Genomic DNA, 13,153 nt, shown 5'->3' with positions numbered 1-13,153 from the left:
TAATGACATTTTCGGACATGCCCATTGACTCCAATGTTAAATGGGTCCATGGCCAATTCTATTATAGTCAAAAACTCGAGAGAGGAACCATTGTCAAAAAAATGTTGTCCACCACTCTTGTTCATCCAAAACAAACTACAATATAGACTCAAGGTGTTAAATACCGGAATTATCCTTTAACGGCTTTGGGGTCATATTTGATGCACCAAAATAAATATTTTACAGAAACTCCAAAACCAAAATAAAAGTTTATTAAATCAAATAATTATTTTATTTAATAACAGTCACACAAAATACTTGTAAAGTTGTAAACACCTAAATTTCATATTAGGCAGGTCATTTATTTATTTATTTTTTACTTTTTAAAGAATATACTTTCATTTCTACTTCAATTTGTTGTTGAAACATTAAAACGGTGGCCGCAATAAAAAAATATTTTCATGACAGGTTTATTCACACAAAACCGAAATTTCATTTTCTGCTAAATATTTTGCAGAAATTTCGGTGCATCAATAATAAATGCAACAAATTTGGACACACTACTAATTTTATGTACTGCTTTTTGCCTACAATATAGCAGGGAAGTTTGAAAATTCAGACACGGTGAGAGCCTGTGTGTTTTCTCCAGAAGGATAGCGGCTCTTAGCAATCACATCACCAATGGGTCACCATCTGCCTCAGATTAACAACTACTCCTACCACACACACACACACACACACACACCAGGTACACATCAACAGTCCGGATATTTAACTAGTCATCCTAAAAATCTTCAACTCAACTTCCACTAGCATATTTCTCATCCAATGGTGTGATGGTAGCAGTGAACAGGGGAATAGAGAAAGGGTGAAAAACCAGACTGAAGACAAACGGGGAGACATGGTGGAAGCAGCGGGGAAGGATGACATCTCTGTGGTCATGCATACTGATGGAATCGCGCGCAAACACACACACACACACACACACACACACAAATAATATCCAACAGTTCTGATGCAATCACACTCAAGGAGAATCCCTGATCAACATCTTGTTCCTTAAGTACCAGACTAACACCCACTTTAAGCACTTTTCATTTCAGTTTTGACATTCATAGGGTGAGTGTATCTGCATTAGAAAGTACCGTTTTTCTTCAAGAGAAAAATATGGATAATTCATCACAGCTTTCAATGCTTCTTCCAAGATGGAATGGTTTATGGATAATATAATGGTTCGTCATTAATTGAAGTTAACTAAAAATCTCATAGTGTCATAATTTATTGACTCTGATGTCATTCCAAATCTGCATGACCTTATTGAGAAGATTTAGCAGAAACATTTTCAGAATATCATCGTTTGTGTTCAACAGAATAAAGAACGTCACACATGTTTGGTATCAGTAAAAATGTCAATTTCGACTGGTACTGTATGTCTGTCGAATAACATAACCGATCGCAGCCTCTTGTACTCTTTCTTTCCAGGAAATAAGTTTTGCATGCTGAGGTCAGGAATCAATGTGTCATAAAAAAAGCAAGCATGCATCTAATATCTGACTGTGATTCCTATAGCTATGTATTCCGATCCGTTCACGCGATCGCGGCCTGTTGTCCGTCAGCATGTCTGAGGCCTGCAAGGTGACCCGGCCCACGCTGAGCACAATCAGCATTACTCCAGAGCCAGACTGAGTTTCATCTGACCTTCAAAACCACGAGCCATCTGCATCCAAAAATACCACCGCAAAATGCCTTCTTTTAATCTTGCACTTGAATGTAATGTAATGAGTGCTAGGCGATATAGCTACAGCACAAATAAGATAAAAAAACCACTATAAAATATAGTTAAAATGGTCACAGTAAGCAATGTCGCAGCCCATTGAAGCTGCACGATTAATTGTGGAAAGATTGTGATCTCGATTCAAACACACACGCAATCTTATTTCTAAATAACAACAATTTTGCTGTCTGTTAAACTGATCACCGCGAACATTCAGATCTGCGCTGCCGCTGACAGAGAGAGCAGTCGTCATGTTTAGGTATGAAACAGCTTCACACACAGTCTCATTATTTCTGTGTTAGAATAATTCAAATGCTGGGATAAAACTTGATAGTTCTGATATAAACACTGATGTCTATGGTAGCGATTAAAATAGAGAAAAACACCTTTTGAAAGTAACGACACTTCAAATAAAGATTGTATCAATTACATTGTTACACCAGTAGGTGGCGATAAGTGACTTTAATTTTTTTATCTGTCATTGAATCATTCATTCAAGAGATTCGTTCAAAACCACAGATTCATTTAATAATGAAACAAGAAGTGTGTATGAATTAATTTGAACCGATTTTTTTATGGTAATTTAAATTATTATTGTTATGTTTTTAAATAGACTGCAGCAATTAGAATTTTATCAGAACCTCCAGTCAATTGCATGTTATTTTGTTTAGTTGTCTGTTCAGAATCGTGATCGCCATTTTAAACAGAATCGTAATTCTCAGTTTATCCAGAAGCGTGAGTTTTACAGCCCAGGATAGCTGATAGTGAAGGACTGTGCGCTGCACAAGAAGAGATGGATACAACTGCAGTGGACTTGGATCTCTGGACACGCAGGGATCAGAGATCAAGTTGCGTTGATCTTGAGGAGGTGGCGTGTACATGGAGAGTGGGTGAGACTGAATTTTGCATGTGATCTCAGCAGGGTTTCAGGGTTAAATAATTCATTTGGCATTGGTCATCTCTGGAAGAGGAAGGTGCGTGTGTGTGTGTGTGTGTGTGTGTGTGTGTGTGTGTGTGTTCGTGGGCGTGTGCATGGGTGTGTGTGTGTGCTCCATGACCTACCTGCACTGTTGAAGCCACATCCAAGGAAAAAGCCTCTCACTTCGGGAGCTTCACCCATCAGAGGCTTGTGGTCTGCAGTGAAGGATTCTGTGGGAAAAGGGTGTAAAAATACACTATTAATCTGGTTCCCATGAATGTATTATTTTAACATTTAAAACTATAGGAAGAAACCTAATATTTTGAAATCAAAGAGATCAAATGGAGTACATTGGCATACTCTAACATTCTCAACGCAATACTCTCCAGTCTTCCCAGATCATTGATGGAAACTTGATGTACTGTATAAACCAAGCACCTTTATATATTAAGTATACAGAAGCGTGGCCCATCCTAATAAATATTGGGATGGAAACATACTTTATGCAACATGGCCCTGTTGAACATACAGTTCAAAATTTTGGGATCAAATTAGTACTTTGATTCAGCAAGGACCCATAAAATTGATCAAAATAGACAGTAAAGACATTTACAATGTTACATTTCTATTTCAAATTAGGCTGTTCTTTTGAACCTTCTATTCAACAAAGAATACTGAAAAAAAAAAATTTATCATGGTTTTCACAAAAATATAAAGAAGCAAAACTGTTCTCTATATTGATTTTAAAAAAAAAAGTTTCTTGAGCATCAAATCAGCATATTAGACTGATTTCTGTATATATTTTCCTTTACAAATAAATGCGGCTTTGGGCATAAGAGACTTCTTTCAAAAACATAAGATCTTATCTTACTGACCCGAAACATTTGAATAGAAGTGTGTGTTTGTGTTGATGAACTTCAATGTCACATAACATTCAAATATCTGTGAATATTTTATTACATGCATCATGTGTGCTACTCCGACAGTAAATCTATTCATTTACAAATTCTTAAAGGAGCAACAGCAAGTATCTATTTATTGCTTTTGACAAAAATGTCCTTTAATTGAATCAACATTTCTTCATGTTATATTAATTAATTTCAGTCCATTTTTCTGTCACTATGCATACAGTCAAGTCACCTTTATTTATATAGCGCCTTTTACAATACAAGCAGTGGTTTCAAAGCAGCTTTACACTGATCAGTGTCAATTCATGTGATGTATTTTGTCAACAAAAAGAATATTTAAGCATCAATTTTTTTTTTTATGTGAGCACGCCTACTTCCGCCATTAGTTATAGGAACTATGAAACAGTGCAAAAGCCTACAGAGGTACATTTGCATACAGACTTTCGTGAGCGCACAAGAAACTTTTTGCTTGCTCAAGAGAAACTATTTAGAAACTATATATAAACTATACCAGAAACTGTAACACGAGCGTGCAAACATATTTTACGCCATAAAGAAAACGAGTGTATGAGCGTGAGCCTCCCTTTTATATAACGCAATGCTTTCATAAGTCCTTTATAATAAAAAATGTTTGTACATTTTACTGTGCCAATAATTCTAATTGGCCGTTAAAGTTTTACATGGGACAATAAAACTGTACTGCCCTAACAAAATCCAAATTTTGATCACTTTTTACAGTACCAATGTTTTTATGAACCATTAAGCTTAGCATATAGGACAATGGACATCTATTTCTTGCCGCGGTTTCTTGGCCGCCACAGAGTTAAATTAGTTAAAGCGGACATAAGGCCGGGATATTAGCGGTATACTGCCCTAACGAAAGACACATCTTTATAGAAAACGAGAGTATGGATGCGCATGAATTGATATAGTAAAATGACATACAAAGGAAATAGGTTATAGACATACACATAAACTGGAAATTGTAACGCAAAAGTTTGTTGTGGGCACACAAAAGACTGTGTGTGTATATATATATATATTTTTTTTTTTTTTGCAAAGGTCCATTCAGTGTCTCCGTAAAAGCCCATATAATGTCAGTTGAATGTATTTTTATAACGTTTCCTGTACTTCACAAAACAATATCGCTGATTGCTAATACATAACGTACAAAAGGTAAGGGAATAAGTGTGAGAGGTGGGAAACGTATGACACATGGTGCTGCCGATGGGTCAGATCAGATCTTTCTGAAAAGCTCTTTAAAAATGCATTGCTGCTGAGCGCTCACTTAATGGTCTATTCGTAATGGTCAAAGCTTTCAGTGGTACGATATTGTGGGATGACCCTCAAAAGCATCGGAGACAGAGAGAAATGCAAAGGAGAACGAGTGTGAAGAGAAACAGAGGCCACGGGAGCAAGAAAGATTGAGAGGTGAGACAGAAAAAGAGATGAAGAAAAAGAGACACACCTTTTCCATTACTCCACATGAGAAAGTGTTTTCCAGAGCATCATCTGCTCTTTGTGAGAACGACAGAGAGCAAAAGGAAAGGGTGAGGATGCAGCTATATTTTATTTATCCATCTTCCCTCTTACTCATCCGTCACCACACACAGACAGCGACGGCCTCTGAGGGATGACCCAAGCCCTCAGCGGATCACACTCACGCTCAAACATATCCTCAACATCAACAGAACCATTTCTGGAGGATCATGTGACACTGGAGACTGGAGTGGTAAAACGATTAAACTGCAGTGTGTAACAAGGAGGAAACACGATTAAAGACGTGGTATAATGCCCTTTTTTTTTCACAAGATTCAAAGAAGTCTCTGATGTCCCCAGAGTGTGTATGTGAAGTTTTAGCACAAAATACCCCACAGATATTTTTATATAGCATGTTAAAGTTGTTACTTTTTGAGGGTGAGCAAAAACGCACTGATTTTGTCTGTCCCTTTAAATGTAAATGAGCTGCTGCTCCCAGCACAGGGGGCGGAGCTACAACAGCCTGTGTCCTTTTACCTCACACACACATGCACTGAACATTTCAAACACTTTTAGCCTTTTATGTTCAAAACAAAGTCATAAAGATGGAGAAACTCAAGAATAAGTGACATGTAGACCATGGGTTCCCAACAGGGGGGTCGCGGCCCACAAGGGGGCCTCAGCGAGCTCTGTGGGGGGTTGCGTCATATTTTGAAAAGTTTTGAGCAATGAGCATTAAATAAAAGTCCTTAACTTTTTTCTGTTCAAAATTTACAACTGAGCGAGTTCATCATGAATCCATTTTCTAATCCGTGTTTTTGTCTTATCCTGAGCCACTATGGTACTCCTATAATAAGTGTTTACATTGGGACTATTTTACACTGGTTCGGATGCGGAGTAGCCCAGGACCTGCGTGACTGGCCATAGACGTACACAGAGAGTAGTAGTTCCGGCTACAATGTTCTTACGAAAGACGCATTATTTTGGTAATAAACGCATGTTTATTATCGCTCGCTATAGCGCCAAAAGTGTTAAAAATAAAGCCTCACAAATAACATGCAAGTATTGAGGTCCCAGACAGCAGTCATTTAGTAATAGCCTATATTATTATTATTTTTATCGTTTTACCTACACAAGTGTGAATATTTTTGTTATTGCATTTAAAATAGGGCCAGTTTATAGGCTACTCATACATAGGCTTACGTTTTTTAATTACAAAGGGGCTACTGATGTTTTTGTTATTGAATTTTCAATATTATAGGCTATTATTTGTGCATAAACATATCTGGTTATAGTAAACATACCGTTTGTTTGAAAACAACATATTTTGTCATCCTTGCTGCAAGCTTACAAGAGCGATAATATCATTAAATGTGAAGGGGGGTCCTAAAATATTGTCTTGGGAAAAAGGGGGTCTCAGACAAAAAAAGGTTGGGAACCACTGATGTAGACAACATTTCTGAATGGTTAGTTGGTGAATTTATGTAGCTTGTGGAGTTATCTTTAGTCATTGATAAGCATATTCTGTATTGATAATCTATAAATCGTGTTCAGGGGGCGGGGTTTATGTACATTTTAGGGTTGCTGATGTCACTAACCCGGGAGGATTGTCATGTAGTCCCTACCAGCCGTTTGTTGTAGTCCTTAATTAAAAAGCAATTTCTTTAAAAGCAAAGATCTCCCTTAGTTTTGAACTTTGCAGATGTTGTTTATGCTCAAACAGCAACATTACACACTAACTAAAGTTAGAAAAGTGAAATCATATTCTACCACCCCTTTAAATTACATCCGGATGTCAAAGTATATCAGTAATCGTACTATCCGTTTAATGTGCAACCAGATAATTAAGGTAATTAAGTCATCAGTTTTTCAATATTGAGTGGATCAAGACCTCTGCCCAATGTTGACGGTGTACTGGCTCGCGTCACAAGAATGCGGGCACTTCACGAGGACGATTTATTCTGAAATCATGAAAATATCACTGCGTACAGGTGCCCTTCAATCAAGTAATCGTGATTTTCAAGTGTAGTTCTTGACTAAAACGGAGGCAGTTAATGAGTGCAGTTCACACCAAAAATGTATAATTATCATGCGTTAAATAGGATTCATACAAAATTCCAATGACAGCAGGCCTGAATTACACATGCTCGCCATCTCCTTTTTTAATAGCTGATGAGTGGGTGAATGGAGTCGTTCATAGCACTCTCGAAATGATTTGAGGAGTGCTTATCCACTGACCCGAAACTCGTCTGCAAGTGACCAACAGTCACTACAGTGTGTTAGCGGCATTTCACACCTGTCATCCTTTATTACAGCCAGTAAAGGTTGACTGAATCTCTGGGGAAAGCCGGAGCTGTGACAGATCAGCCAATCAGAGCGCAGTGTCATTTGATTGGCGGTCTAGTTAGCCAATCACTTGAATGTATGGACTGGCGGAGCACAGCGAGATGAAACTCGGTCAAAAGGTCTGTGTAGTGAGTTGATGAAGATACTAGAAGTACTGCATAGAAATACCCTAAACTTTGCACTACAATGAAAATGTGAAAAGAAACAAATGACTCACATGAGCATGTGATCAGTGAATTTGATTCTTCAATGAATGATTGTTATGTACTGGTTCTTTATAGTGATTCAAAAACATACAGCGTAAAGTATGTATATGTTTGATTCCCGAACAGATTCTTATGAGCCAGCTCTTTTGATTCAAAAACATACGGCATGATTTCTGAACAGATGACTCTTATGAGCTGGTAATTGTTCGTGAGTCAGAAACAGACCAGAAACCGTGACCAGAGTTTCCTGAAAAATGTTTGTTTGTTTTTTAATTTTTTTGTTGATTTTTTTAGAGCCAAAAACATACAGCTTGAAAAAATGTAGTTTGCTTTCCATACAAATGACTCTTATGAACTGGTTCTTTTTAGTGACTCATACTGTATAACATGACCAATGTAGTTCAATTTCTGAACAAATTACTCTTACAAGCCAATTCTTTTTAATGTATCAAGAACATAATGTTGTAAAACGGGCATCTGATGCATTTGTCTGTCTGTCTGTCTGTCTGTCTGTCTGTCTGTCTGTCTGTGTGTGTGTGTGTGTGTGTGTGTGTGTGTGTATAACATGACCAAAGTAGTTCAATTTCTGAACAAATTACTCTTACAAGCCAATTCTTTTTAATGTATCAAGAACATAATGTTGTAAAACGGGCATCTGATGCATTTGTCTGTCTGTGTGTGTGTGTGTGTGTGTGTGTGTGTGTGTGTGTGTGTGTGTGTGTGTGTGTGTGTGTGTGTGTGTGTGTGTGTAACATGACCAATGTAGTTCAATTTCTGAACAAATGACTTTTACAAGCCAACTCTTTTTAATGTATCAAGAACATAATGTTGTAAAACGGGCATCTGATGCATTTGTCTGTCTGTCTGTCTGTGTGTGTGTGTGTGTGTGTGTGTGTGTGTGTGTGTGTGTGTGTGTGTGTGTGTGTCTGTGTGTGTGTGTAACATGACCAATGTAGTTAAATTTCTGAACAAATGACTCTTACAAGCCAATTCTTTTTAATGTATCAAGAACATAATGTTGTAAAACGGGCATCTGATGCATTTGTCTGTCTGTGTGTGTGTGTGTGTGTGTGTGTGTGTGTGTGTGTGTGTGTGTGTGTGTAACATGACCAATGTAGTTCAATTTCTGAACAAATGACTTTTACAAGCCAACTCTTTTTAATGTATCAAGAACATAATGTTGTAAAACGGGCATCTGATGCATTTGTCTGTCTGTCTGTCTGTGTGTGTGTGTGTGTGTGTGTGTGTGTGTGTGTGTGTGTGTGTGTGTGTGTGTGTCTGTGTGTGTGTGTAACATGACCAATGTAGTTAAATTTCTGAACAAATGACTCTTACAAGCCAATTCTTTTTAATGTATCAAGAACATAATGTTGTAAAACGGGCATTTGATGCATTTGTCTGTCTGTCTGTCTGTGTGTCTGTGTGTCTGTGTGTGTGTGTGTGTGTGTGTGTGTGTGTGTGTGTGTGTGTGTGTGTGTGTGTGTGTGTGTGTGTGTGTGTGTGTGTGTGTGTGTGTGTAACATGACCAATGTAGTTACATTTCTGAACAAATGACTCTTACAAGCCAATTCTTTTTAATGTATCAAGAACATAATGTTGTAAAACGGGCATCTGATTCATTTGTCTGTGTGTGTGCGTGCGTGCTTGTGCGTGTGTTTATAAGTACCTGGACCACAGACAGTGGATTTGATTCCAGTTTGCTCCAGAGCAGGCACTCTGTTAACGGCTCCGTCGATGTGTTGCATAAAGACGTCCCAGTCCAGATCAAACAAGCTGAAGGCGAACTTATCAGACACCTACAGGTTCAGAGAACAAATACACAATTTTATAAACGTACTCAATAGTGGAGTGGCCTGGTGAGCTCACTGCTGCCATAAATCATACATCGATGATTCAGGAGGAAGGTCTTACTGGATGATAACGTCACGAAGGTAAAAACACCAATCAAGTTAAACTGGTGTCCTATTGACCCTTCACTAAGCCCCGCCTTAAAAACATCACTGACCAATCCTTAACAACTGTAGCCATTGTCCGTTTTCTCAGATGTGCATTATTCTTTGTAAAGCTTGTTTGAAAATTTGACAATAACCAGATTAGTGACGTCAATTTTCTTCTTTGCAGGAATTCGAGAGCAACTCCAGTATTCATTATGAAAACAAACATATTTGCGAACAATGTGCACTGGATGAATAGTGCATAATAAGACCTGGGACATTTATTAAGAATGTTTAATGTTAAGAAACAGAGAATGTGAAGTCAATTTTGATTGCATGTTGATTTTAAGGAGCAGACACCATCCCCCCCTCCCCGCCCCCCCAACCAACCAACCAAACAACCAACCAACCATCCATCTGCACCGCTCAAACTTCACTTTTCACAACAAGTATGCTTCTTTCAAAAAAACTTTTCAATTTGTAATTTTATTTAAGCAAAATCCTCTCAGCTTGTCACTGTCTTTTCTCGCTGCCACAGGGGAATGTCAATGAACATCTAAACCGTGTGATGGAAAGAAGCAGCAGACGGTGTGAGCAATCCGACAGCTGATGAAATGCTGATCGAAAAAAAAAAAAAAGAAAAAAAAAAAGAGAGAGAATATGTGGCCGGTGTGGAGCAGACTGGAGTTTAAAAATAAAAACTGTAGAGGCTGCATGTGCTGAGAACCGGCCAGGCTTCACACTGTCTCATTAAAAGTTTCAGACCAGCGTTGTTTCTACAAACACACTCCTCAAAATGTTCACACTTCCCTGAGATATTGATCCGCTGTTTCATTGCAAGACTGTAGTGAAAGTGTGAGGTGACAGAGGGTGAATTCAATAAGAGAGTTTTGTTACAGAATAATGCTGGCTGGAGATGATTATAAAGGCAACGCAGTGTAAAAATCAATCATTTTATACCTTAAAACTTATCTTTGATCACCAAAATTACATATTTAAAATGTTTTCTTTGAACAAAAAAATCTGTCATGCCTTAAAATAGCTTGAATGTAACTACACCCTTGCCTCATTTAGTATACGCGGTTCTATGAATATGCAAATGAGCCCCGCCTCCACTCACTCACATCAGCTCAGAGATCCACTCGTTGACCTGATTGGTTACAAGGTAATTTGTGACGTCAGAAACCCCAGCGATTTCGAACTTTCTTTGATTCACTGCAGTTTTAAGGAGAAAATACTCAGCAATGGTGTTGACTTTGCACGTAGTTTGTCTTAAAGCAAATTAAAAACACCAAATAGACATATAAACAACATTAAAAGCTTGATTTTCACCACAGGGGGACTTTAAGCCACAAGAAAGACTCTGTTTCCATTCATCCGCCAGCACACCAGAACGTGATCGGCTTCACCAAGACGTCACCTGAGAAACCCATTTCAGCAAACCACGACTTCCGGGATCCACGTTCAAAGACACAGACAACAAAAGCAAGTAAACGCCACTAAATTCGAGCTGAACTGGTGCATTGATATAAAGTTTAAACCCCTGCCTAAGAAACGCTAAATGAACGATTGGTGGTTCGTACAGGTCATGTCTTATAAAGTGCTTATACTGTAGCATATACTAGAAACTTGGGATTTCATGATCTCACACTCTTGAAACTTCTTTCCTCACTTTCTTTCTTTTTTTGCAACTCGTGTGAATGTGTGCATGTGTTAGATATTAGTTTTATGTGTTAGAATAACTAATAGAGTCTAGTTTGTATTTAAAGAGAAGTGTTCTTGTGTTATGTGCGTACACATTTAATGTCTTAAAGGGGTGGTATAATGCCCTTTTCACAAGATGTAGAAGTCTCTGATGTCCCTAGAGTGTGTATGTGAAGTTTTAGCTCATAATACCCCACAGATAGTTTTATATAGCATGTTAAAGCTTTTTTAGGGTGAGCAAAAACGCACCGTTTTTGTGTCTGTCCCTTTAAATGCAAATGAGCTGCTGCTCGCGGCACAGGGGGCGGAGCTTCGATTACCTCCTCACACAGACATGCACTGAAAATTAAAAAAACTTTTAGCCTTTTATGTTCAAACCAAAAGATGGAGAGACTCAAGAAGAAGTGACTGGAGCACTGGACGATTCATTTGTTCGGCAGTAAAATGTGACTTTTTCAAAATTCCCTATAAAATGAATTAATAATCTCCTTTGAGCTAAATTCACCTATTTCCCTTACAGTCATTTCGGTCTCATCAGTTTAAATTAAATCTCTTTTTGACTTCTTGACTGGAATGCAAAATGTTAGAATATTTTAACACAAAATTGCATTAAATGCTGTCATGGAAAAGTTCGACCATGGCAAACTATATCAATCAAACTATATAAGATGTTTTTTGAGCATAGCAAACCATTTAAATAAATGTTTGTCTTCCATAAAGCAAGCGCTAGCGTAATCTGTGATGAACACATGTTTGTGATTAGCCTTGAACCGTTATCTACAGGCTTGTTTGTGCTCAAGTTGCCTTGAAAACAGTCGCGCCGCAGCTTTGTTTTCACTCAAGGTGTCTCGGCTGCAGATAACACCAACTAAGGAGCTGTTTTTCTGTTTAAACGAAGCCCTCACGCGCTGACTGAAGGGGATGAGACCTATAAATGTGTGTGTGTAACTTTGCTATGCGTCTCCTCTTACCGCAGAACACTCTGCACGTCAGAATTGACCTTCTTGGCAAGAATAAAAGCTTATAAAGACACTTAGTTTGTGTTTTTTTCAGTTTCGGCCTCACCATCATAATTATTGAAGTTTATTTTTTTCCACGACAATGCGCATGCCAATAGCCACTTATTTAAACCAAATTTCTGAAACTGTGATGAGGACACAACTGTTTGAAAAGTTTATCTTAGCATAAATTATACTTTTTCAGATCATCTCTATGCAGTATATACCAGGGTTATTAACTAAAATTTAATACACACATACATACATATATATATATATATATATATATATATAAAAATAATAATAAATATATATACACACATATATACATATATATAACGTTTTTTAATTGAATTATAAAATAAACATTAACTAAAATAAAATATATAAAAACTTTTTTTTCCAGCTAGCTGCCAAAGCAACACTTTTTTTGTTCAGTTTGAATTGAAGTAGTAAAATAACTAAAAAAGCAATAAAAAAACTATATAGACATATTTTTCCAAATAAAATGACTAAAACTGAAACCAGAAAATCACAAAATAGAATAGACTTCAGAACATTAACAAAAACTAATATTATACTAAAACACTGGTATATACAGTAGGCTAATGTAAGCTGTCTATACTGAGATTTAAAAGACGACATTTAATGAGAAACAATTTGCTCTTTTGCCATATTAAAGGTAGATGTAGTACAGCGTACTCTAACCTTCTCTATGCAAAATCCTTTCTGCCGTCCCACCAGACCAGGGGTTCCCAAACCTTTCCCTTCCAGGACCCACCTAGACAAGTATAATCTCATCTCTATAATCTATAATCTCAAAAACCACCAATATATTTGAAATTAGAAAACAATCGACGTTACTGTAAGCTTAATCTTATGACAGAAATCGAGTATTTAATGAAA

At 37.4% G+C, this 13,153-nt stretch overlaps 1 protein-coding gene across 1 annotated transcript in view; it reads right to left on the bottom strand.

Moving 5' to 3' along the window:
* The window catches only part of sardh (sarcosine dehydrogenase), a 65,812-nt gene that overhangs the window by 44,668 nt on the left and 7,991 nt on the right, over nucleotides 1-13,153 (bottom strand). Inside the window, 2 exon segments of the mRNA XM_079599343.1 lie at nucleotides 2,816-2,902; nucleotides 9,278-9,407. Of these exon segments, the coding sequence (XP_079455469.1) occupies nucleotides 2,816-2,902; nucleotides 9,278-9,407 (217 nt within the window).

The sequence above is a fragment of the Phoxinus phoxinus genome (assembly GCF_949152265.1).
Source record: "Phoxinus phoxinus genome assembly, chromosome: 23".
Lineage (NCBI taxonomy): Eukaryota > Metazoa > Chordata > Actinopteri > Cypriniformes > Leuciscidae > Phoxinus > Phoxinus phoxinus.
Note: the sequence above shows the minus strand (reverse complement) of the source record. Positions and strands in the feature narration are given on the sequence as shown.